Source organism: Carassius carassius, chromosome 44, assembly GCF_963082965.1.
Source record: "Carassius carassius chromosome 44, fCarCar2.1, whole genome shotgun sequence".
NCBI lineage: Eukaryota > Metazoa > Chordata > Actinopteri > Cypriniformes > Cyprinidae > Carassius > Carassius carassius.
The window spans coordinates 17,693,162-17,714,887 of NC_081798.1; the positions used below are offsets into that span (position 1 = coordinate 17,693,162).

Genomic DNA, 21,726 nt, shown 5'->3' on the forward strand with positions numbered 1-21,726 from the left:
AGCAATTTGCGGCCAATAGCTAACGCGTATTGACTCACGCGCCTCCCGCCGCTCGCCGCGTCCTCGCCGTGAACGCGCGTGGTACCCCCCCGGTCGCGAGGAGGAGGAGGAGGATGTGGCGCGCGGAGGGGAAATGGCTGCCGAAAACAAGCCGGAAGGTAAGAGAGAAATAACAAGATTATTATTTTTCATTTTGCAGCTTTGTCGGCGTTAAGCTCCAGATGATGAAGGTCAGGATAGGGATGCGCGGCGGAGAAAGTCAATGACATTTTCGCTTAGCTTGTGTTTGTCACGAAATGGCAAAAAAGCTGAAGCGCTGATGGGATTAGCCATCTCTGAGACGGCTATTAAAATAACGGGAACGGAGTTAGGTAAGCACGGGTTACGTTCATTACGCGACTCCTTTCATCTCAAAGCACATGGTGGTTTTTCAAAGTCACACGCATCCGAGTCAAGCCGAGCCACAGCCTTCGTTAGATGAAGAGAAACATGTTTTTCTTATAAGTGAGACGCGCACATGAGCGCATCAGACGAAATGAACGCGTGAAATGACTCGCGTTTGGTTTTTGGAGTGGGATTCCTCCACACCGCATCCACGCTCCCCGTGGGCTGACAAACAAGCGAGCTCCGTGAAGTCAAACGCGGTCAACTACTTCATTTTTCTTTCGTGTTGAACAGGGCGACGCTTTTAACTCCGAAAGCGATAAATGCAGATTTATGGTGATGCTCTGAAACGTGACTGATTTCTTTCCACCCCCACCAGAACCCCCCTTTTAGTGGCTGAACCCACCAACAGCTGCTCGATATGCTTCAGTCTCGTGTGGAATATTTCCCCAGAACTGTGACTCTTTGGCCGCTGCTGTTTTGAAGCTGACAGCAGTTATTTTCTTAGATAATAACACATTTAAACTGGATTGGAAAGGACACTTGGAAAATTGAAGCGGGATTTTAATGAGGCAGCAAAATGAAAGGTACGTCTCTCCTTATTTGCTAAAGCCATGCTCGGCAACTAAAACCAAGTTTATGCTGTTACTATTAGCTAGAATTCGATCTGAATGCGATTATGACTTCATTCCTTTATCTATAGAGTCGTGATCTAAAGTTCACTTTCTTTAAATCAACGGAGTGCGTCATGTACATCATTCTTTGGGGATGCTTTTAATGTTTACCTCACTTTCTAATTTAATTCTTTCAGAATAAAATGTTTAACGAATTTAACGAAAGACATAAAAAATTTAGATAGCATTTTTGATTCACAAGACGCTCCCTCGCCGTCAGAATTCCTCGTATTCCGTTTACTTAGATGCCTTTTAGAAAACCTTATGTTTTCTAGGGGCCAGATAATTTGTCAGACAGTAGTTTGATTCTAATGCATCCGTGGGAGGAAATGCTTATTGCTGAGTAATGTTGGAAAATTAGGTCTATGATAGCTTAAAATAACAACCATGAGTTTGTCAACATTAAATTATTTATTCAACTATTTTTTCCTTCTAAATCAAGGCAGTCAAGTACGTTTTTGTCCATAACAGCCACAGAGTGGTGCTATTGAGCTGTGCAAATCAATACCCTCCTTCAACCCCCCCCCCCCCCCCCCCCCAACACACACACTGGGACTAAGAGTGATAACTAAGCTTGCCTATTAAAGAATTCCATCAAAGTGGAATTCGAACGAAGTTGCCCTGTGTGATTTGGGTGAGCTCACAGAGCACCTGTGTGGGACGGTAGAGTGCATGTGTGCTGTTTCTCTAGTGAACTTATAGATTTGTTTTCTAGAATGAATTAATTACACACTACTTCGGATCTATATGCTTTAGCACGCTTGTGTTTCCTGCTTGTTGGTGGACATCTTCGTTTTTGCTATTGCTGAGAGATGACCTGGCCAGAGAAAGGTATTACCTTTCTTTATGTTTCATCGTGTATATTTATCTACGCAACTCCAGTCAGGTAACTCTTTGCTCTTGCTCTACTTCTTAGAAAGAAAAATGTGTCCTAACGGAACGTAAGTTTGGGGACGGAATGATTCTAGGCTATTTTTATCCATTTGAGCTGCCACAGAACAGGAGAAAACATTGCCTCTTTTGACCTGTACGGCCTAAAACTGTGTCACGCATTTGTATCTGACAGTCTTTGCTCTTGCCAGCTTCCTGGATCACTTCTATTCTCTTCCTCCACACAGGAAGCATATCCTCCAGTGGTTTTTGCCAACACGATGATAGCAGCTTACATACAAGAATGTGCTCCTCTCACTACCCCATCACCTTTTAGATGTTTTCAAAGTCATGTTCTGTAATATTTCTTTGGCTAGAAAGAGCTTGAGAGTCTTTTTCTCCATGGTTCATTTGTATTTTTTCTCTCTCTGTCACACACATGCTTTCACTAACCTGTATTGTGCTTGCAGACCTTAGGCTGTGTAAGCTTAACTGTATATACTTAATTGCTCATCAAAACTCAGATTATCAGAAAAGTGACATTTCACTGCGTGGTTTTGCTTAAAATTAAGCTTCTGGGTGTTTCTGATCTGTTTGGTGAAGCATTAAAAAATACATAGCAAGCTTTGTTTTCTGTTGCCGCGTCTCCCACTATGAAGACGTTTCTTTTGACTCAATATATTCTTTTTAAATTATTGATTGCATGGATTGATTAGACAACTGGAAGAAGAGGGCACAATGTGTCCTGTTTACCAGTGCTTCCAGTACTAAATCCTTGGCCATCACTGTTAAATAGTCGATATGAAAACGAACAGCTATGTTTACTAATGTTTAGGTGACAACAGGTGGAAATTAAAGTGTTGGATGGTCTAGCTCTCCAGATTTCGGTTCTATTAATTTGCATGCTTTTTATGTCTCGCTGTATGTGTTGCGTACAGTGTCAGTCTTTGCTGTTTACTTAAAGGGATAGTTCATGTAAAAATAAAAATCATTTACTCACCCTCATGGCATTCTAAAATTTGACTTTCTTCTGTGGAACATTAGGAAATATATTTTGACCAATGTGTTTTTTTTTCTCTTCTTTTCTTACTATGAAGATCAATGGTAAACATAACTATTTGGCTAACCACGTTCTTCAAAATATCTTAGAGTATGAGAAACAGTTTGGAATGACATGAGACAGAGTAAATGCTGACCATTTGCATTTTTGGATGAACTGTCCATTTAATGAGCAGCAGTTAAATTCTTAGTTTTAAGCTAATTTTGTGCACCATGCTCAAAAACACTTTTTTTTCTTGCCAACGGCGTTTCAGAATCCAGTAAGCCACAGAAATTAGTAGAAACCTTATCATGTGGTATGATTCAACGTGTAGATTTAGCTCCTCGTCAGCCTAGTTGATTGCACACCTACGTGCGCATCTTGTATGCAATACATGGATGCTGGAAAAACACAGATGTGAGCATGATGGCAGCTATTTTTTGTGAAATTAAAATAAACCCAAAATGACCTTTTGACCTGTAGTGCATGAAGCAGTCATTTGCGGCAGGGCAAAACTTTATCGCAGCATAAATGCGCCAGGGTCATTCAGAAGGTGAGAATAAAAGCAATTAATGACATCTGCATGAATAGAAATTAGAGGGCTTTGTATTTTTGTACCTACAGACCTTCTCCCCTCACTGTTCCCTCCCCCCACTGTGTCCCCTGTAGGACTGAAGAAAATACGTAATCCGGATCGAATGTACAGAACCGCCGTCGGTTACACCGGCCACGTTCCTCCTAAGAGTGTCAGCGATGACACAGACAACAACAGTAAGAGAGCTGGCTTCCTTTTCCACTGCATCCCTCAAAACATGACAATGTTATGAAATGCTGTTCATCTTCTCTGCCCATTCGTTTACATGCTGTATAACCTCATTCTCGCAGCTGGTACATGTATAGTTCATCAAGAGTCTTTTTATAGTATTACCAGAGCCCAAACCAGAGAAAGATCAAATTATTACAAGACTTCAGAGTCTCTAGAGCGTATGATCTAAAACCTTGCTCTCAGCACAATAATGGTTGTTTTTCCTGGTGTGTTTACCAGGTTCAAGAGCATAGCAAATTCTATCAAAGCAATTTGTAACAAGGCAACGTTCAGCTAGCAGGTGACTTTTAGCGCAGGGAGTCGGGAGGGACAGGCCCTTCTTGGTAGATCAGCTTAAAAAAGGCCAGCATCTCATTTTCATTCAGCTCCATTACAGATGATGTTTATTCATGCATGGCCATGCTGCTCGGAATGAGTGGCATATTTTTGGAAGCAGCAGCTCATTGTCATGTCTAATCAACACCCGGCACTTTTTGAGCAGAGCCCAGGCGTTGGCTTGCGTGGGTGTGGATGAGGGTGTGTTTACATCCTGATTCTCCATTGGAGAGTCCTTGTTGTGCTTCGCTCTCTCTCCAACCATTCTCAGTGATTTCACTAATTGATCAAGGCTTTTTCAAAGAGACACTCACTTAATGAAGACACTCCGATGTGGACACTAAGCAGCAGGAGTTCTTCTGCCCAGTTGTTGCGTGCTAACGGTGTAATTAGTGGCTCGAAGGGTAGACATCTCTGCCTCCTCTGGCCAGTTTGGCAACTGGTGGCTTAACAGGTGAAAGTCTTAGGCTTAAATCACTCTTTGGTAATCCATTGTTTAGGCTACATGTTGATTTTCGAATAAAATGGGCCATTGGTTCTTATTACGCAGAAGCAGACGTTGCCTGTGAGCCCTGAATCCCTGGACGTGTCAGAATGTGAGGATAAAAGGAGATCCAGTTCACAGGGCCCTCTTCATGGACCCCATTTCAGCCTGATTCTCTTGCTTTGTTGAGCCAAGAAAAGCTTTGGGAGCCAACTGGGACAGAACCAGAATGTCGCAGTGAGCTAATTGGGAGGAATCCTGGTCTGCAGTTCCTCTCTTTCTCCCTCTCGTCTCCCCTAGTGTCCAGCGTAGCCTTTTTTACTCCACCACTGGAAATCCCCAGATGGACTACAGCAATGTAATAAGGCAGCCACACTGCACATCATCCAGTCTCTTTAGAATATGTTTAGATATACATTTTTTTATCCTTTTAGGCCTATGTATGTTCAGTTCACAAATGTGTTGTGCTATTATATGAATTTGCTGAATTTATTTTTTTTTCTTTTGTCATGCCATTGCATATTTTCTGGGACAAGAAGCAGTTAGCCTCGGGAGACTGAGGGAGAATCATCCCTTGACTTACTTAAATTGGAAGGATGACAGTGCATTAATTTGCTCTCTTGTCACAAACGCAGTATCCCATATCTTCTGTGCTTTATCAGCCAAGGCTTTATTTTCAACAAACACCCTAGTAATTAAGAGAGAAGTTGCTGCTGTACAGATCTTTCAAATCGGCTAAGATAAAATTTAATTGAGATCCTGCAAAATATGTTCATGTTGCAGTGATGCAAACAGTTGACTGAACTGCTTTACCAACGAAGAGAGCAGAGAGAGACACTAGTCTCCTGGGACGCCCAGACACGAAAGTGAGGTTATCGCAGAATCGACCTCCTGTCTTGGAGCAGTTTAAACTCTTTGTTTGCGTAACATGTCTCGCTTCTAAAACAGTTGGCGGTAATTGTGCCAAGCGCTAGCGTGACGGGCGTCTGGTGACGCTTCACTTGGTGGAGGCTTATGTCACTCTTCATAACAATCATGCCTCATCTGTGCGTGCCAGCGCACATTCGGTTTACTCGTCTCATGGAGTAAGTCACGACTGAGCCAGTGCAGCATAGCTTGCTTTCAGGTCCAGCTGGTTTAAATGGAGCTGACCATCTTGTTTTTGAAAACGTATGACAAAATCGCACCTAGACTGAAAGGAAGTTGTTTACCAATCCTATCTCTCACTTTCAATGCATTTTGGGATATGGTACTTACACTGTGTAAATGGCTTTCGTGTACCATGTTTTTATTAACACAAAGATGAAGTTATTATGAGTCATCTAAAGACTCAGACATTCAGTACATAATTCAAACAAGGAGCTATTGAAGAGCATAGTGGTGATAATATGCATTTTCTTTTAACTGGGATGATGGAGAGAGAGAGAGCGCACGCTTGGGTGGGGGGGTACGGGACCAAATTGTTTGTCAGAACTCTAAAGTGCATTTTGTATGCATACCTCAACTCTTTATCCATTTGTATTCATACATTTATTTGCATGATTGAGTCCATGTGTATTTGAGCATTCACAATATCCTCTGTCTTGTTTATGTCTCTGAGTGCCTTTGGTAGTCAGTGTTGCATGGATTTGCATGTTGGTTTTATGCGTCCAGGTGTAAGACAATAGTTCAAGCTGGTGTTTGCCTATTTGTGCGGTGTTTATAGGACCTGCTTATGTTTTATAACTCATGTCAGAAGCATATGTTTTTTTTATCACTTCATTTATATTACGCCTCAGAATATCAGCCAGTTTTAGTGTATTATATATATATATACTTGCATATTATCTAGTGAATATTTAGATTGCATTATTTCTGTAGACCGCACTAGATCATTATTTATTTATTTTTTATCAAAGATGTGTTATTGAAACCTATGTTTATCTTGCACAGTCAATGACTAGTAGTATTCAGTATATAGAAGTCAATAATATACTGTTTAGGCAAATAAACATTGAATCAATATCAGTTTGTTCGATAAAGTTCCTTGCAGCATGATTCTGATTATTTTAAACACCATTGTTTTTAAGATGTATCAGTGAAATATAAAGTTTGGACTTTTATCAGAGATATAAATGGAAAAAAAAAGTGTGAGTAGATGAGTAACTTTTCAAACTCCATCAAAAACAGCTCCCACACAGAGAGATGACATTATTTTTGTTGTTTAATGTGTTAAGAAAAAGCACAGAGAAGCTTTGCATTTTTATAATTTCCTTTTTATAAAGAATCTTCATTAGCCAAATGCCAGATAGCTATCTGGCGAATGATCAATTGAATGGCGCAGATGTGGCCGCTGATGGTGATGAAGGCCCGGAGCCAGTGAAGGAGCTGTAGTATTAAGCAGAACAATAGAGCAATCACTGCTTTGATTGGTATTGATCTCGGAGCGGCCGGGACGAGTGAAATCGAAACTGACCAGTTGGACCTGGATCCCATTTGAATCAGAAAAGGTGGTAAAACAGCTTGCCAAATGATGTCATGGATCTGGCCGGACACAAGCTTCCTTTAATGGCTTTAGGACGGCACATTATTCTCTTTTAAGAGGAAATGTGAATCATTGTCAGGCCGTTTCCCTGTGGGGGGAAAATAGATTTATCATCATCCCTTTCGTTCTTTTATCCTCATCTTCCCTTCTTTATGTCCACTCTGTCACTATAGTTTTTATGATGAGGATCATGATCACACAATCATCCTGTCAAAATGCTTTATATGAGTGTGATTAGTTATAATAAAGCATCGCATACAATGTGGTCCAGAGTTGATCAGAATTCAGTCAACATCATCCTTGGTGCTAGGGAAACACAAATCATGGAGGAAAAAAGGAATAGTGAATAAAGGAAAGGTATCCTATCATTGTGGCACAAAAGCAAGTGGACACTATCGATTTGAGATCTGTTTTTGTCAGCCCTCTTTATCCCGTCCTAAAACAAGCTTTGCTCTTTTTTCTGAAGTGATGCTTGCTTAAGCTGCCATGACAGGTACAGTAAAACAGCTCTTCACCGCCAGGCCCTTTAAAGATGATCCGTTAAACCCCAGATTATCACCAAGATTCACATTTTTATTCTGCCTCAAAGTGGTTCGGGGAGGAGAACCGGTGCTGGAGGTCACGGCAGCCCTCTTTCTCAACTCTTCTTCAGATTCGCTGAAGAATCTCTGCACGCCTGCTGCTTTAAAGCGTTCACACTGCAGACTCTCTCTGGACGAGGTCTGGCTCCGAGCTCTGTGACCTTGAGGCACTTCAGTAGACGCTAAATCAATTTGACTGACATCTTCCAACCCTTCAAGTCATTGCTAATTCAATAGAAATGTTATTGCATACAGAAAAAGATCTCGCCTCTCATACGCAGAGCAGAATGTGACGTTTTATCTGCCAGTGGATTTATAAACTACAGTCGGTCTGAGGTTGATGTAGCCTAAAGGAGTCTACAGTAAAGTAGTTTTTCAAAGGGTCAGAAAGAGATGCTCTCGGGTTACGGCTGAACGTTACATTGAATATTATTGGGATTAATGTTGCCGACGTTATGAAATTTGGGAAATTTTGATTATATTAAAAAGTTTAGTAAGCCACTTTTACTCCTCTTTTTGGATGGGGATAGACTAATGCTTTGCAGTATTGAGCTTGTAGCCAATCACAGACATCTCTTATGAGCATGTGAGCTCAGAACGCTGTGAGTGTTGAGTGTTGCTCAAAACGCTGTATCTTTTCCTTAATTAAACACCATAATAATGGTTTGATTACAAAGCATTGACAAATTCTTGCAGTCAGTGAACTCACACTGAGGTGATTGACAGCTTCAGCTTCAGCTTTGTAACCCATTCACAATTTGAATATAATTTTATTTATCATGCTTCTAGCTACACACTGCAAAGTTAATTATTTAAATGTGGGACTGAATCTGAAAGTGCAGTGATTGGCAGTAGCAACCATATTTGGGGTATTTGTATATTGGTAAAAATCAGAAAGTGGTCACTAGGGTGTCTAAATAATATTTTTTTAACTGTTAATAACCACAAATTTTGTAGTAAGATTTTTTTTTTTTTTTTTGGTTTTTGTAGCATTTTTATGTAAATTATAATTTTTTTAACTGTTAATTTTGCAGATGGGAGACAAAACATTGAGAGCAAATGCAAAATCACTGAATATTGGCAAAATCTGGAAAAATATTGAGATTTCTCAGCCCTGCTTTGTGCGTGTGTAATTTCCTCTTGTGCAGTTGCTTATCAAACACGGGTGGTAATCAGTCAGGCCTCCCTCAGCATAAATCATCATCAGAATGTGAACTTAATAATTAAATTAGATGCATATGATCTCTTTGCGATTTGTGTACGTGTCTATGTTGTTTTTTTGTAATACGGTCTTGATGTTTGTGTTGTGTTTGACCAGACGCTGTGGGTGTGACTCTCCAATGTCTGAATATTCACCTTTCGTCCCATTTAAATTAGCATATAGATAACTATACCACTGATTTTCATGCAGTGCACAAGTCCCTGGAGAGAGGCGCGGAGGAGGCTTGTAGTATGGAGGTTGGAATGCCAGCTTAGTGAAAGACCATGTCAACCCGCTACGTTCTCTTTTCTTATGCCGTCTTTCATATCAAAGTCTTTCCTACTTTCACTTGAAAGTTAAAAGACCTCCCTCTTTCCCAGCCTGCCTTCAACTCATGTGGCTAACAAAGCAGTTGAGGGAAGACCACTTGAAGAAAAGTTTACTAGCACTGATGAATTAATATGCAGATCCATCCTTCTTCCTGTCTGCTTGGAACTACTGTGCAATGAGCCCTTATTTCTGTCACATTAATTTAGTTTGAAAAAAAAAGAAAAAAAAGAGGAAAAAGGCACAAATTTCCCTAGACACCCCTTAATATCTGTACTGGGAGCTGTAAATGTTGCTTTTCCCAGCATTTTTCAGTCTTCATTACACAAAGTTTTGGAATTAACGGACACCTCATCTCACTGGAGTATGTAGTATTTTATTTTTCTCATTTTATTATATGTACAACATTTTTGATCAAGGTAAAAAAACGAAAAACTAAAAATCAGTTGATGTGTACAATCTACAGTGTGCTGGTTTGCAATTTGCATTTTCTATTTTTATTTTTTATTATAATCTAAAGTTTCATTTGAGATGCGTCTCGCTATGAGATTTGATATTCTGGAACATTTCTCATGAGACAGTTTGCGGTCTTTGTGCAACATCTCTGTAATATGACAGATGGGCCCAAATCGATCCATTAACAGAGGCAAAACCAGTGGCGTAATTGATCTATAACATTTATAACATTTACTCCTTTAGGTGTTTGTTGTCTTCGTTGTCGTCCTTATCTGTTGCACAGAAACAGCCTTAGATTTACTTGACCTCCATTTGAGTCGGTTCGAGCAAAGAGTTTTTCTTGAATCTGTGCTTATCAGGATAGTTTAATACGTTTCCTCCAAAACCCACATTCTCCAAAATGGGATCAAAAAGTCATGGCCGACACTACAGCGACCCTTGCGCAGCCTCGTGTCTACTGTATGATGAGGTAGAGAGAAAATCAAATCTGTAAATGTCACCCTCTCCTTATTCAGACAGGCTACAAATTTGCCTTCTGAAGCAGATTTGCCGCTCTCAGAGTATTTGTCATTGCACCATTCTTAATTTAAAGAGTTTCTTAAAGGAGCGTTGTAACATACACCCCGCCACGATTTGAGACAAAACCGCTTATGGCAGGGAAATGGCGTTCCACTGAAAATACAGTATAAAAATAAATAAATGCAAACAGAAAATGCCCATCAGAGCTGACAATTTAATGGAAAAAGAGAAGGCTTTCATTAAAAAGTGACATTGGGCTGATGAAGTGTGGAAAGTTTGTGTGTTCATTCTTGTCTTTTACACTTCGCAATAGCGAAGCTCCATCTGTTTCAAGACCGGCCCATGTACCGTACATGCATGCGATAGGTGCTCACAGAGTCATTACAGAAGGCAGGGAACGTACATGAGGATGGACCTTCTTTGTGCTTGCCTTGGGTGAACAGAAATGTGGCTTTGCAGATTTACAAGTACAGATCTCATTTTGCACAGTTAGCCCATTTTGCAATTTAGATCCGTCCGCTCAATCAAAACGCATTAATTATGAATGTGTGCGAGAAATGTCAAAACATTTCAGCAGGCACCTTTGCAGATGATTATTCTTTATAAAGCCTGTTCATCGGTTTACCTCTTCAGGATTATATTGTGCCAAGAGGATAAAAAACTTGAGAGGCGCTGTGTTCACTTTTTTTGTATTATTATTATTATTATCTGTTATTATAGATTTTTAAGAATAAATTGGATACAAATTTAGGAAACTCTTGTATGCATTTTTTATATCAATGTCACTTTAAAAAACACCAGTACATGGACCAATTCTCACTATTAACGATTTGATTATTAGCATGCCTATTATTAACACAGTATTGGCTGTTTATTAGTGCTTATAAAGCACATATTCAACATGACCATTATTTTACATCCCTAATCATACCCAATACCTCAACTACCTTAACAACTACCTTACTAACTATTAACCTGTTAACTGTCACCCGTCCCCATCTGAAGGACGCCTACATTTACTTCACTATATTACAATTAAATCTAATCTAATCTTGACAAACTAAATATCATTGGAAAGGTCTAAGACTCCCAAATATATATTTTACCAATGTTCTTTGTTAAAAATTATGTAGGAAAAGTAATTGATTAATTTATGACAAGAGTGCACCCTCAAAAATCTAAATTATAACTGGAGTTTTGACCTTTGTTTTAAAAAAAAAGACTTCTTTGTTGCTTTTTTCTCTATCACTTTTAAGAAACCATCAGAAATTATATATCGACTGAAAACTTAAAATCTCAAAATTCATCCTTTAAAACCCATTTTAAAATCAGACATTGCATTACCATTTAAATGGTACATCAATATCATGTTACAAAATATTTTCATTCATGAATTATAAAAATCTAAGTTTGGATTGTGCACTATAAAGTCTGTTCAAAAATGTGAGTGAGAGTTAAGGGGTTAAAAAAGTAGCAAATTAGGAGTTTTAGGCAAAATTCAGTGAATGGTTTGTTAAGATTGAGAATGGAACCTTGGGAACATTGGGTAAAAATAGAGCTTTACAATCCTTTTTTTTCAGTGCAACCTCAAGAAGTTGTACATACAGATTTTTATATTTATATATAATGTTTTATGGAGGGTGAAGTCTGTTTTATTTGTGCTTATTTTAAATCAATGAACATCATAATGTTAAATATTTTAATTAATGCTTTTTTTTTCTTTAGTTGTATGAAATCTGCTTTTTTGAGGATCTTTAAAACCTTTGTTACTTTCCATTTCTGATGCTTTTTAATGTCCATTAATGTGACTACAATTTCTAAAATATGGACACTGTATGTTTTGTCTGTCAAAATATTCAAAGGTCTGGTTTTAGATGGCACTATCAGCCCTATGGTTTGTCCATGCCTGGCGCTGACCAACTGTTTATCACCTTTAGTGAATATATTCCAAAAAGGATAAAGAAATCTGCAGTATGTTTCGGCTCATTTGTCATGTAAACACTCTTAGTGAAAATCAAGCTGCTTGTCAGCCACTACCTTTAGGGCTATTCTGTCACCATCAGTGCTGTTGTTCTTATTGGGGTCACTTAAAGCTACATGCGGGATCTGTTCAAACATGCTGCTTATTGACAGTGTGAGATCCCACGGTGCCTTTGTGCCACTCAGCTGAAGAAGGAACGTTCATCACTTTCTTCAGCCTAAAACGTTCCGTATTTAGTGACCTCCATTGCCTCTTGTCAAAGACTTCAGTCTATCAGTCACTTTAGCCCAGCTCACAGCTGCTGACATGGTGGCTGAGTTTCTGGAAAATTTAAAAGAGCTCTTTACGCTGAGAGTTAAGTTATGATATACCTTTGTATCCCTAGCTTAGAGGAGGCCCTCTGATGCCTGACATTACTTTGAAGGGCAAGTTTGATAGGTGTTTTTCAAAGATCTCCTCAGATCAAGAGTCAGACATCAGTTAGACAAGGGCCACATGCGGCTGCGGCGCCTTGGCATTTGGACTGAATGTTGATTGATGTTCGTGTCGAACGTGACTGTTTTTATATGTCAGTACAGTTTGAAACTGAAGCGATTTATTTTAATACACTCATAATTAATTATGGTGGGCGCGTGTGCCTGTGTGCACCTATAATTGTTTACATGAGAAGGAGCAAATAGTCTACAGCGCTCTATTCTGTTCTATCTTTCTCTACCACCTACATTCACACATTTATATCTGTGTGAGTATTAGCAGCATGTTTTTGTAGCCTTTTTTGTGAAGCCTTTTCTCTGCGTCTCATTGGCTACTCATGGGAGACGGTCGCGAAAGAGAGAAAGGCAAATGCTTAAGGCAGTGGCTTGGCAGACGGCGACTGACTCTGTGATTAAAATTTGCCTCTAAAGCCACAGTCGTCAGCATAATTTAAAAGCCCCTTACTTTGATGCAGAACAATGAGACTAAATGGCAGTCCTCAGAATCGCTCGCTTGTTCTGCCAAAACATGTACTGAGAGGGAAAGAGAGAGACGGAGATGAAGGGAGAGATGAGAAATAACGAATAGGAACAGGAAAGGATATATAGTCTAGTCTTAATTACCCTGTAAATAAGTTTCAATGTCGCATTCCTTTATAAAACATCCCAGTTGAATTATATAGAATGAAAAAGAGAAGAACTTTTCAAGAGAGCCTGCTCATTTATTCATAGTCTTATGAGAATGTGCTGTGTGTTTTGCTTTTGAATCTTTGCTTTAGCTGAAGCATAACAGCCAGAGATCTCCCAATTTATAATGTGAAATGGTCATTAGATTCCAGTGCAACTGTTGCCATGTGAAAGAGAGCGAGAGAGAGAGATGGTGCTGAATAAAAAGGCAAATCACAAATGAGATCTTTTCAAACTCAACAGTTTCTCCTAGACGCCGGTGAGATTGAATGGAGACCAAATGTCAACTTGTGCTTAAGTCTCCTGCTCCTCAGTTATTCTTTGAGGAAAATGCCCAGGTAATCTCAGACTTTGCCAAGACATGAAGTCTGCAATCAAAAGTCTCATTTCTGTGCCATTTATGTTTATCAAATACCTTTATATTCTTATACAAAAATAAATAAATAAATTGCTATAGGAAATTTAGAAGAAATTTCTAGAGTAATAGCAAGTTAAAAGTTCCTAATAAAGGCCCATTCACAGCTAATTATAAAGATGACTATAGCAGTAACTATCCACCTTAACGGATGACAACTTTTTGTTTATTAATTGCGTTGCAGTTTTGTCTTCTGCCACCTTAAATGCTCTAGCGACATAATATCATGTAGATTCGGACTGGCTATGAGTGTTTTTATCATCTATTAGCTGAAAAAAAAAACATTCTAAAACACAATTGTGCAGTTTATCATTGTTAAAATGATTATTAACACTTTATAGTTATCATTATAGTTATGGCATGAATATGCCATAAGGCTGGACATATATTTTTACAGTATTGAGTACAGTAGTGTACGTTTTACACAATAAAAAGAACAAAGTACACAGTATTTACAAACCAGTGGTGTGCAGTGTTGTTCTGAAATGAGGAGGCAAAGTCCACAACTTTAAAAAAAAAAATATTTTAACAAATGTAAATGCATGTCCCAGTCACATTTCCTTGGGTAAATAAACATTATTTACACTATCATAAAAATAAATAAAAAACAATTATATTTGATGAATTTAACATTAACAATGTAATTAATATTCTGTTTATTAAAGGCATGTAATCTCTTCGCTTTATTAGTATAGGACAGTGTAGAAGTGAAGCAAAGTGGTAGAGAGATGGAGCAGGATCAGGAAAGGTCCTGGAGCTGGGATTTGTCTGTAGTACAAGGCTATTGGCACCGACTCAAGTTAGTGTTTTTAAGCATTTTACATTTATTCCAATATATTAACTCAAGGCAGTTGTTTAAAAAAAATTTTATTTGGTAACTTGTGTTCTTTTTAATAGTTAACTTTAAACTATTTTTTTTTTCAAAGCACAGTAAATATCAATCACAGATGCAGAGATTTTCTATAAATTTACCCAACCTGATTACTTACTAATATCTCCCACAGATTATGTTTTCCTTCCATTTCTTTCCAAGTCTTATTTTGACATAAAAAAGTACAACCCGAATTCCGGAAAAGTTGGGACGTTTTTTAAATTTTAATAAAATGAAAACTAAAAGACTTTCAAATCACATGAGCCAATATTTTATTCACAATAGAACATAGATAACATAGCAAATGTTTAAACTGAGAAAGTTTACAATTTTATGCACAAAATGAGCTCATTTCAATTTTGATTTCTGCTACAGGTCTCAAAATAGTTGGGACGGGGCATGTTTACCATGGTGTAGCATCTCCTTTTCTTTTCAAAACAGTTTGAAGACGTCTGGGCATTGAGGCTATGAGTTGCTGGAGTTTTACTGTTGGAATTTGGTCCCATTCTTGCCTTATATAGATTTCCAGCTGCTGAAGAGTTCGTGGTCGTCTTTGACGTATTTTTCGTTTAATGATGCGCCAAATGTTCTCTATAGGTGAAAGATCTGGACTGCAGGCAGGCCAGGTTAGCACCCGGACTCTTCTACGACGAAGCCATGCTGTTGTTATAGCTGCAGTATGTGGTTTTGCATTGTCCTGCTGAAATAAACAAGGCCTTCCCTGAAATAGACGTTGTTTGGAGGGAAGCATATGTTGCTCTAAAACCTTTATATACCTTTCAGCATTCACAGAGCCTTCCAAAACATGCAAGCTGCCCATACCGTATGCACTTATGCACCCCCATACCATCAGAGATGCTGGCTTTTGAACTGAACGCTGATAACATGCTGGAAGGTCTCCCTCCTCTTTAGCCCGGAGGACACGGCGTCCGTGATTTCCAACAAGAATGTCAAATTTGGACTCGTCTGACCATAAAACACTATTCCACTTTGAAATAGTCCATTTTAAATGAGCCTTGGCCCACAGGACATGACGGCGCTTCTGGACCATGTTCACATATGGCTTCCTTTTTGCATGATAGAGCTTTAGTTGGCATCTGCTGATGGCACGGCGGATTGTGTTTACCGATAGTGGTTTCTGAAGTATTCCTGGGCCCATTTAGTAATGTCATTGACACAATAATGCCGATGAGTGATGCAGTGTCGTCTGAGAGCCCGAAGACCACGGGCATCCAATAAAGGTCTCCGGCCTTGTCCCTTACGCACAGAGATTTCTCCAGTTTCTCTGAATCTTTTGATGATGTTATGCACTGTAGATGATGAGATTTGCAAAGCCTTTGCAATTTGACGTTGAGGAACATTGTTTTTAAAGGTTTCCACAATTTTTTTACGCAGTCTTTCACAGATTGGAGAGCCTCTGCCCATCTTTACTTCTGAGAGACTCTGCTTCTCTAAGACAAAGCTTTTATAGCTAATCATGTTACAGACCTGATATCAATTAACTAGATGTTCTCCCAGCTGAATCTTTTCAAAACTGCTTGCTTTTTTAGCCATTTGTTGCCCCCGTGCCAACTTTTTTGAGACCTGTAGCAGGCATTAAATTTTAAATGAGCTAATTAAGTGGATAAAAGTGTAAAATTTCTCAGTTTAAACATTTGCTACGTTATCTATGTTCTATTGTGAATAAAATATTGGCTCATGTGATTTGAAATTCCTTTAGTTTTCATTTTATTAAAATTTAAAAAACGTCCCAACTTTTCCGGAATTCGGGTTGTAGTTATATTTAAGTAAAAGCCTTCTCTCACGTGACTTTCTCCCATTCATTCTCTATTACCCCCTCACTAAACCCATTACAAGGTTTAGGTGGTCTGTTAAAACTCAGTGGGCTCAGGGGAGGCAGACTCCTGCTGTAACTTTACCTGCTGGTGTCACTGTTGAACAATATTTCTTTAGAAAAATTTGTGATTTATAGACTTTTTAATGTTATATTTTGTAAAATTGGTGTTATTTTATTTTGTACTACAACATTTTTTTTGTCATCCAATATTTTGAGGAGACTGTTACAGACAAATTCAGACAATTCCGGTTTGTAAGTTGAATTCAATATACTTACAGCAATTCTCATCAAATTTTCATGGCTGGAAAGTCACTTTAAATGCAAACATTTGTGCTTTAGTGTCTCTTGTGGCAACTCTGAGAATGCAGCGCATACTTGAATTGCAAACGCAGAAGCACTGGCATTTAGGCACTTGTATAGGGTTTATTTCAGGTGCATTTGCATTTATCTGATCTGCTCTGAGTGGCGATTTGAACTTGTTGAACTTGGCCGTTTTCTACAGTTAATTATTTATTATTATTTTTTATATGGGTTTATTTTCATGCACAGATGAAGCACAAACAATGTGCATTGGTTTTGGTGTAAGACAGAGAACAGAAGAGTGATCTAACCCTCTTCATGTGTCTCTTTCCCTCTGGCTATCTGTTTGTCCTTAAAGCCGGAGTGGGAGTGGTTGCTAAGCAGTGTCTCTATGGACACACGGGCTTCATCTTGCTTAGATCTGCAGTGTCTCTTTTACTTCACTCTCGTCTTTTACTGAGGACACACTCCACAAATCTCAGTCAGTCTTTCATTCTTATTTTCTTTAAGTCTCTCTCACTTTTTTATATTCATAAGCAGGCTTAGCACGCAATATGGAACTACCTTCTCCCACAGGGCTAAACATTGAGTTCCATAAGAAGCCTCAGCCCTTGATGCAAACGGTTATCAATAACCTTGAAATGCTTTTGCTCCATTGCCCAATTTTGTTGTTAGTTATTTGAGCAGGCACTCTGGCATGATAAAGAGAGAAAAAGAATGGGAGCATTAAAAAAAAAAAAAAAACTCAATGAAAACAAAATCACGACATTTCTGGATGAAAGCCTTTTGCACGCCTTGTGCTCCAAATATGTTCCCTTTCATTTCACAGTAACATCTTAAGTTTGTTAAGTTTGTTTTTGTTTTTTTTTCTTCATTGCTTTCTGAGTGCTCCCCCTTTGAGGTTTCATGCCTGGTTTATAATTGTATATTTCTGAAAAGGTTGTCACAGCAATTTGCAAACGTAGCACCTGGGCATGGAAGTTTCCTTAAAGGAGTCCCTTGAGTGACAGTGACACTGAATTCAAACAACTCAGTAATTTACAAAGAAATGATTGCATCTTTGTTTAAAAAGAACAGCTCCCAGTCTTTTAAACTCTTGAGAGCAGCACATCTTTGGTTTTAATAATCCTACTCACACTCCATATTCAATAACCATTTGTGTCATTCACAGATGAACATGGACATTTGAAAATCTACCTGCCCAAGAAACTTCTGGAATGCCTTCCCAAATGCTCCTCCCTGCCGAAGGAGAGACATCGCTGGAACACCAACGAGGTAAGAAGCTTTTAGTTTAACAGGAGTTTGGAATCCCCCCACCCCCCCATAATGAACTGCTAAAATTTTAATGTGTTGTTTATTGGATGCTATTGTTGGTTACCTTATGCTTGTTTTAAAGCAAACTCTGATTAGTAATTATAGTTAAGCACAGATCTAAGAAGGAGTTTCTAGACTTACGACATCTCGACAGAAGTACATCAACATTCAACACTCCAGTCAACATACAACTATATTATATTATATTATATTATATTATATTATATTATATTATATTATATTATATTATATTATATTATATTATATTATATTATATTATATTATATTATATTATATTATATTATATTATTTGACTTTAAATGCAGACCTTGAGCAAAAAGTTCATCACCAAACACCAATGATTTATACATACACTATATGGACAAAAGTATTGGGACACCGCCTTCTTTAGAACAGAAAAAAAAGCACTTCCAAAACTGTGGCAACAAAGATGGAACGATAATTCATGTGTTTATAAATTGTATTTCCATCTCTGTTGCAACAGATTTGGAACAGTCTAAATTGACTGTACCCATATGTACAAGTCATTGGTGTTTTGTGATGAGTGTTTTGCTCAAGGTTTGCATTTAAAATCATACAAGAGGTATTCAGATGTAAAAGTTTGTCTGTTTATAATCACTTGTCCACAAAAAGTTCACATGAAATATACCGCCTTGTTGACTGCCATATTGCAATATTTGGATTTGCTCTGTAAATCTGTGTCAGTTATATCTAACAGTTGGACTCGTATACAAAGTGTATCTGCATTGCTTTGAACTTTGTCTTACTGGCCACAAGGCGTTCTGACATTCAGAGACAAACAAACACACTCAGCAGAGATTAGGGAAGCCTGTTTGGACCGATTCCACAGCCCACCTAAAGTCTGTCAGACCCAACCTCCTACTGTCTTGCTCACTGCTAAAGTATAACACCACTTGAACATGCACCAGCTCGGTTTTCATTTCTTTAAAATCGGAGATCTGGTCTCAAGTGGATAAGTTAACATATTGCAAGTTGCTATCTGATTTACTGTGGACTCTGCCAAATTTACAGAGATGAGATTTGTATCGAGCTGCTCTGAATTTCTGAAGGAATACCATTACATGATGTATAAAGGGTTTAAAATTCTTGTTAAAGGAATAGCTGACAAGTCTTGTTACCATAGGTTAATAAATCATTGCATTTATTTGCCTATAATGGTTTGAAGAAAGCTGGACTGTGAAAGCTTTATTCACTAGCTTACAACTCTTCATTCATTTTCTAGACCTGCTTTCAATTCTTTATCATGATGGAGATGGCACATACTTCTTCAGATGACTTGGGATGATGCACGCCATGACCTTTCAAAATATTTCAGATTCATTTCCATTTCAAAACTGCTATAACTCATGAGAGAGGAAGCCGCGGATGTCTTGCACACATACGTTTATTTACGTTTATTAATAGTTGAAAGTGCGGTTTGATCCAGGGAATGCAGATGTGTTTTCTTTGTGCCGTGCTTGACTGTGGTGTAGTTGAAGAAGTGATTGTGCAGAGAGGTTGATGCTTCTCTCTCTCCGTTTCATTTGTGCGTCCTCAGTGTTGGGAAGCCAGCAGTGTGGCTGTCCCTCTGTGCTTTCTGTCAAAGCCTCTGCGCTCCCTTTCTCTCAACTTGCAAAGAGTTATAAAGTTTCCCAACTGCTTTTAAAGATTGTTTTACCCTCCCCAGCAACTCTTTATAGTTCTTTTTTTAGAATCGTGCCACTGTAGAGGAAAAGAATCTGACCCCGTGCTGATGCAAACTAACCGGCCTCAAAGAAAAGTCATGGGCAATTCACTAAGAGAGCTTGAGCGACAGCTATTTGTTTCATATCAAATAAACTATCACATGTGAATAGACGATCATGGATAGAGCGAGAACAGGAAGTGATGTGGACTGAAGAAAAAAACAGGATCAGTCAAGATTTGTCCAATGCCAAAAGAGCTGAACTTGACCATGTGAGCACCACTACTCAAACCTATTCTGGTTTTCACTTTCTGGTTTTCTTATGAACATTGGTAACATTTCCCAATAGTGTGTGTGTTTTTTAGTGTTTTTAGTGTTTTTTTAACACTAAGGTATTAGATATACACAAATTATTTTAGTGTTTTTTTACATGCTGTTATGGTATGTATTCTTATTTTAATAAAATTAAATTATTAATTTAAGAAATATAATTGCATGATTTTATTGCAAACTTTATGCACTTTTGTAATATTATTTGTTTTTTTTATATATTTTTAATATTTAGCTTTATTTATTTATTTATTTATTTTTTGTCTTATTAATTTTAGGTCTTCAGATTTTTTTCTATTGTTGTCAAATTATAAAAAAAAATTATTTTAGAAATGCATCACATTACTAACATAAAATAGGTTACGATTGTTGTTTCATGTTTACTTTAATCCATACATAATTAATTTATGATGGGATGGAAGATAGAAATTTCTACCATCCGTGACATTACCTGTCCCTCAAGAGCCGCTGTTCGTGTTGAACATTCACTCAGGAAATATTGGCTCCAGGAGCATTAGCCAAATCTGACATATTCGTGACTGTAGCAGCTCTCTCCCAATTTTGCATCCACACAGGATGAGGAACTTGTTACTGTCAGTAGCGCTATTGCTTTCACTGTTCCTGTCGTTGTCCAGGCTAAACATATCTGACTGTTTAAACAAACACAGACCACATAGCGCACAGATTGGTGACAGGAGATTACAAAAAAAGTGAAGGACGGACAATGCGGACAGGCATAGAAAGATGGAAGGAGGAGGTGTAGCTCTCCCTGCAGATGGAGAAATTGTGTGGCCGTTGTTGAAGCGCAGCTACTTTTAGAGGCTGTTAGGAGCAGAAAGTTTCCCTAGTGACACACACAGCTCTTAATGAGAACGAGTTCCTAAACAGCCCCGACTTCTTCCTCCTTCAGCTCCGGTGTCAGACTGAATGCCATGCTCCCAACGACCAGCAGTGAGGTATAATGAGGCCTCTAGCAGGGCCGAATGAGACATCAGGTCATACAAACAAGCATAGCTCATGTCCAAGCCTGTGTTTTCCTGCATGCATTGGATATTTCACACACATACGGTGTGATTTCTTGGACTGGGAGCTGGGAAGTGTGTCTATGTTTATGTAGTGTTCACCAGTCACTCCATATAACATTCCCATCTCTCCCTTTTCCTTATGGGAAATGACCCTTATTGAAGCTAATGACATGGAAGTCTCTTCGGTTGAAAAATTCTTGTAGCCCAATGATCTCATTAAAGAACGAAATTGACAGTATGTTGGAAAGGAGGGGGAAACATCAAAACGATAACGATGTTGTAATGAACACGAGAAGAGGGTGAACTTTGGGGGACGGCAAAAAGTCAATTCCTGTCTTTATCTCTTTTTCTCTCGCTCTGTGTCTCACCGTCGGTTGCTTTACACCCCCTGCTGTTAATTTTAAATACCTAGAAAAAGTCTGCGCGCGTGTGTGTTTGATAGCTCTCCTATACTATACCGCACACCGCTGGGAGTCCTAGAGTGTTTCTAGAGAAGCTTTGTTATTACCGAACAAGAGAATATTATGCCTAAAAACCATCCACAGAACATTTCCAAGTAATCACGGTGCAAAGTGAAGTTGGAACAGG

At 38.5% G+C, this 21,726-nt stretch overlaps 2 protein-coding genes across 10 annotated transcripts in view; one reads left to right on the forward strand and one right to left on the reverse strand.

The window, feature by feature from the left end:
* LOC132126595 (F-box only protein 2-like) overlaps window positions 1–6,187 on the reverse strand; it is a 56,453-nt gene extending 50,266 nt beyond the window's left edge. Inside the window, exon 1 of the mRNA XM_059537955.1 lies at window positions 6,183–6,187. The gene's annotated coding sequence lies outside the window, so the exon portion shown is untranslated. The remainder of the gene's footprint in view (window positions 1–6,182) is intronic.
* LOC132126593 (calmodulin-binding transcription activator 1-like) overlaps window positions 15–21,726 on the forward strand; it is a 315,141-nt gene continuing 293,429 nt past the window's right edge. For 4 of the 9 annotated variants that reach the window (XM_059537946.1, XM_059537947.1, XM_059537949.1 and 1 more), the window contains exons 1-3: window positions 16–158; window positions 3,637–3,738; window positions 17,936–18,039. In XM_059537946.1, the coding sequence (XP_059393929.1) occupies window positions 134–158; window positions 3,637–3,738; window positions 17,936–18,039 (231 nt within the window). In that variant the 5' untranslated portion in view covers window positions 16–133. Of the gene's footprint in view, window positions 159–763; window positions 972–3,636; window positions 3,739–17,935; window positions 18,040–21,726 lie in introns of all 9 variants that reach the window. The other 5 variants (XM_059537948.1, XM_059537954.1, XM_059537950.1 and 2 more) reach the window with 4 other exon arrangements.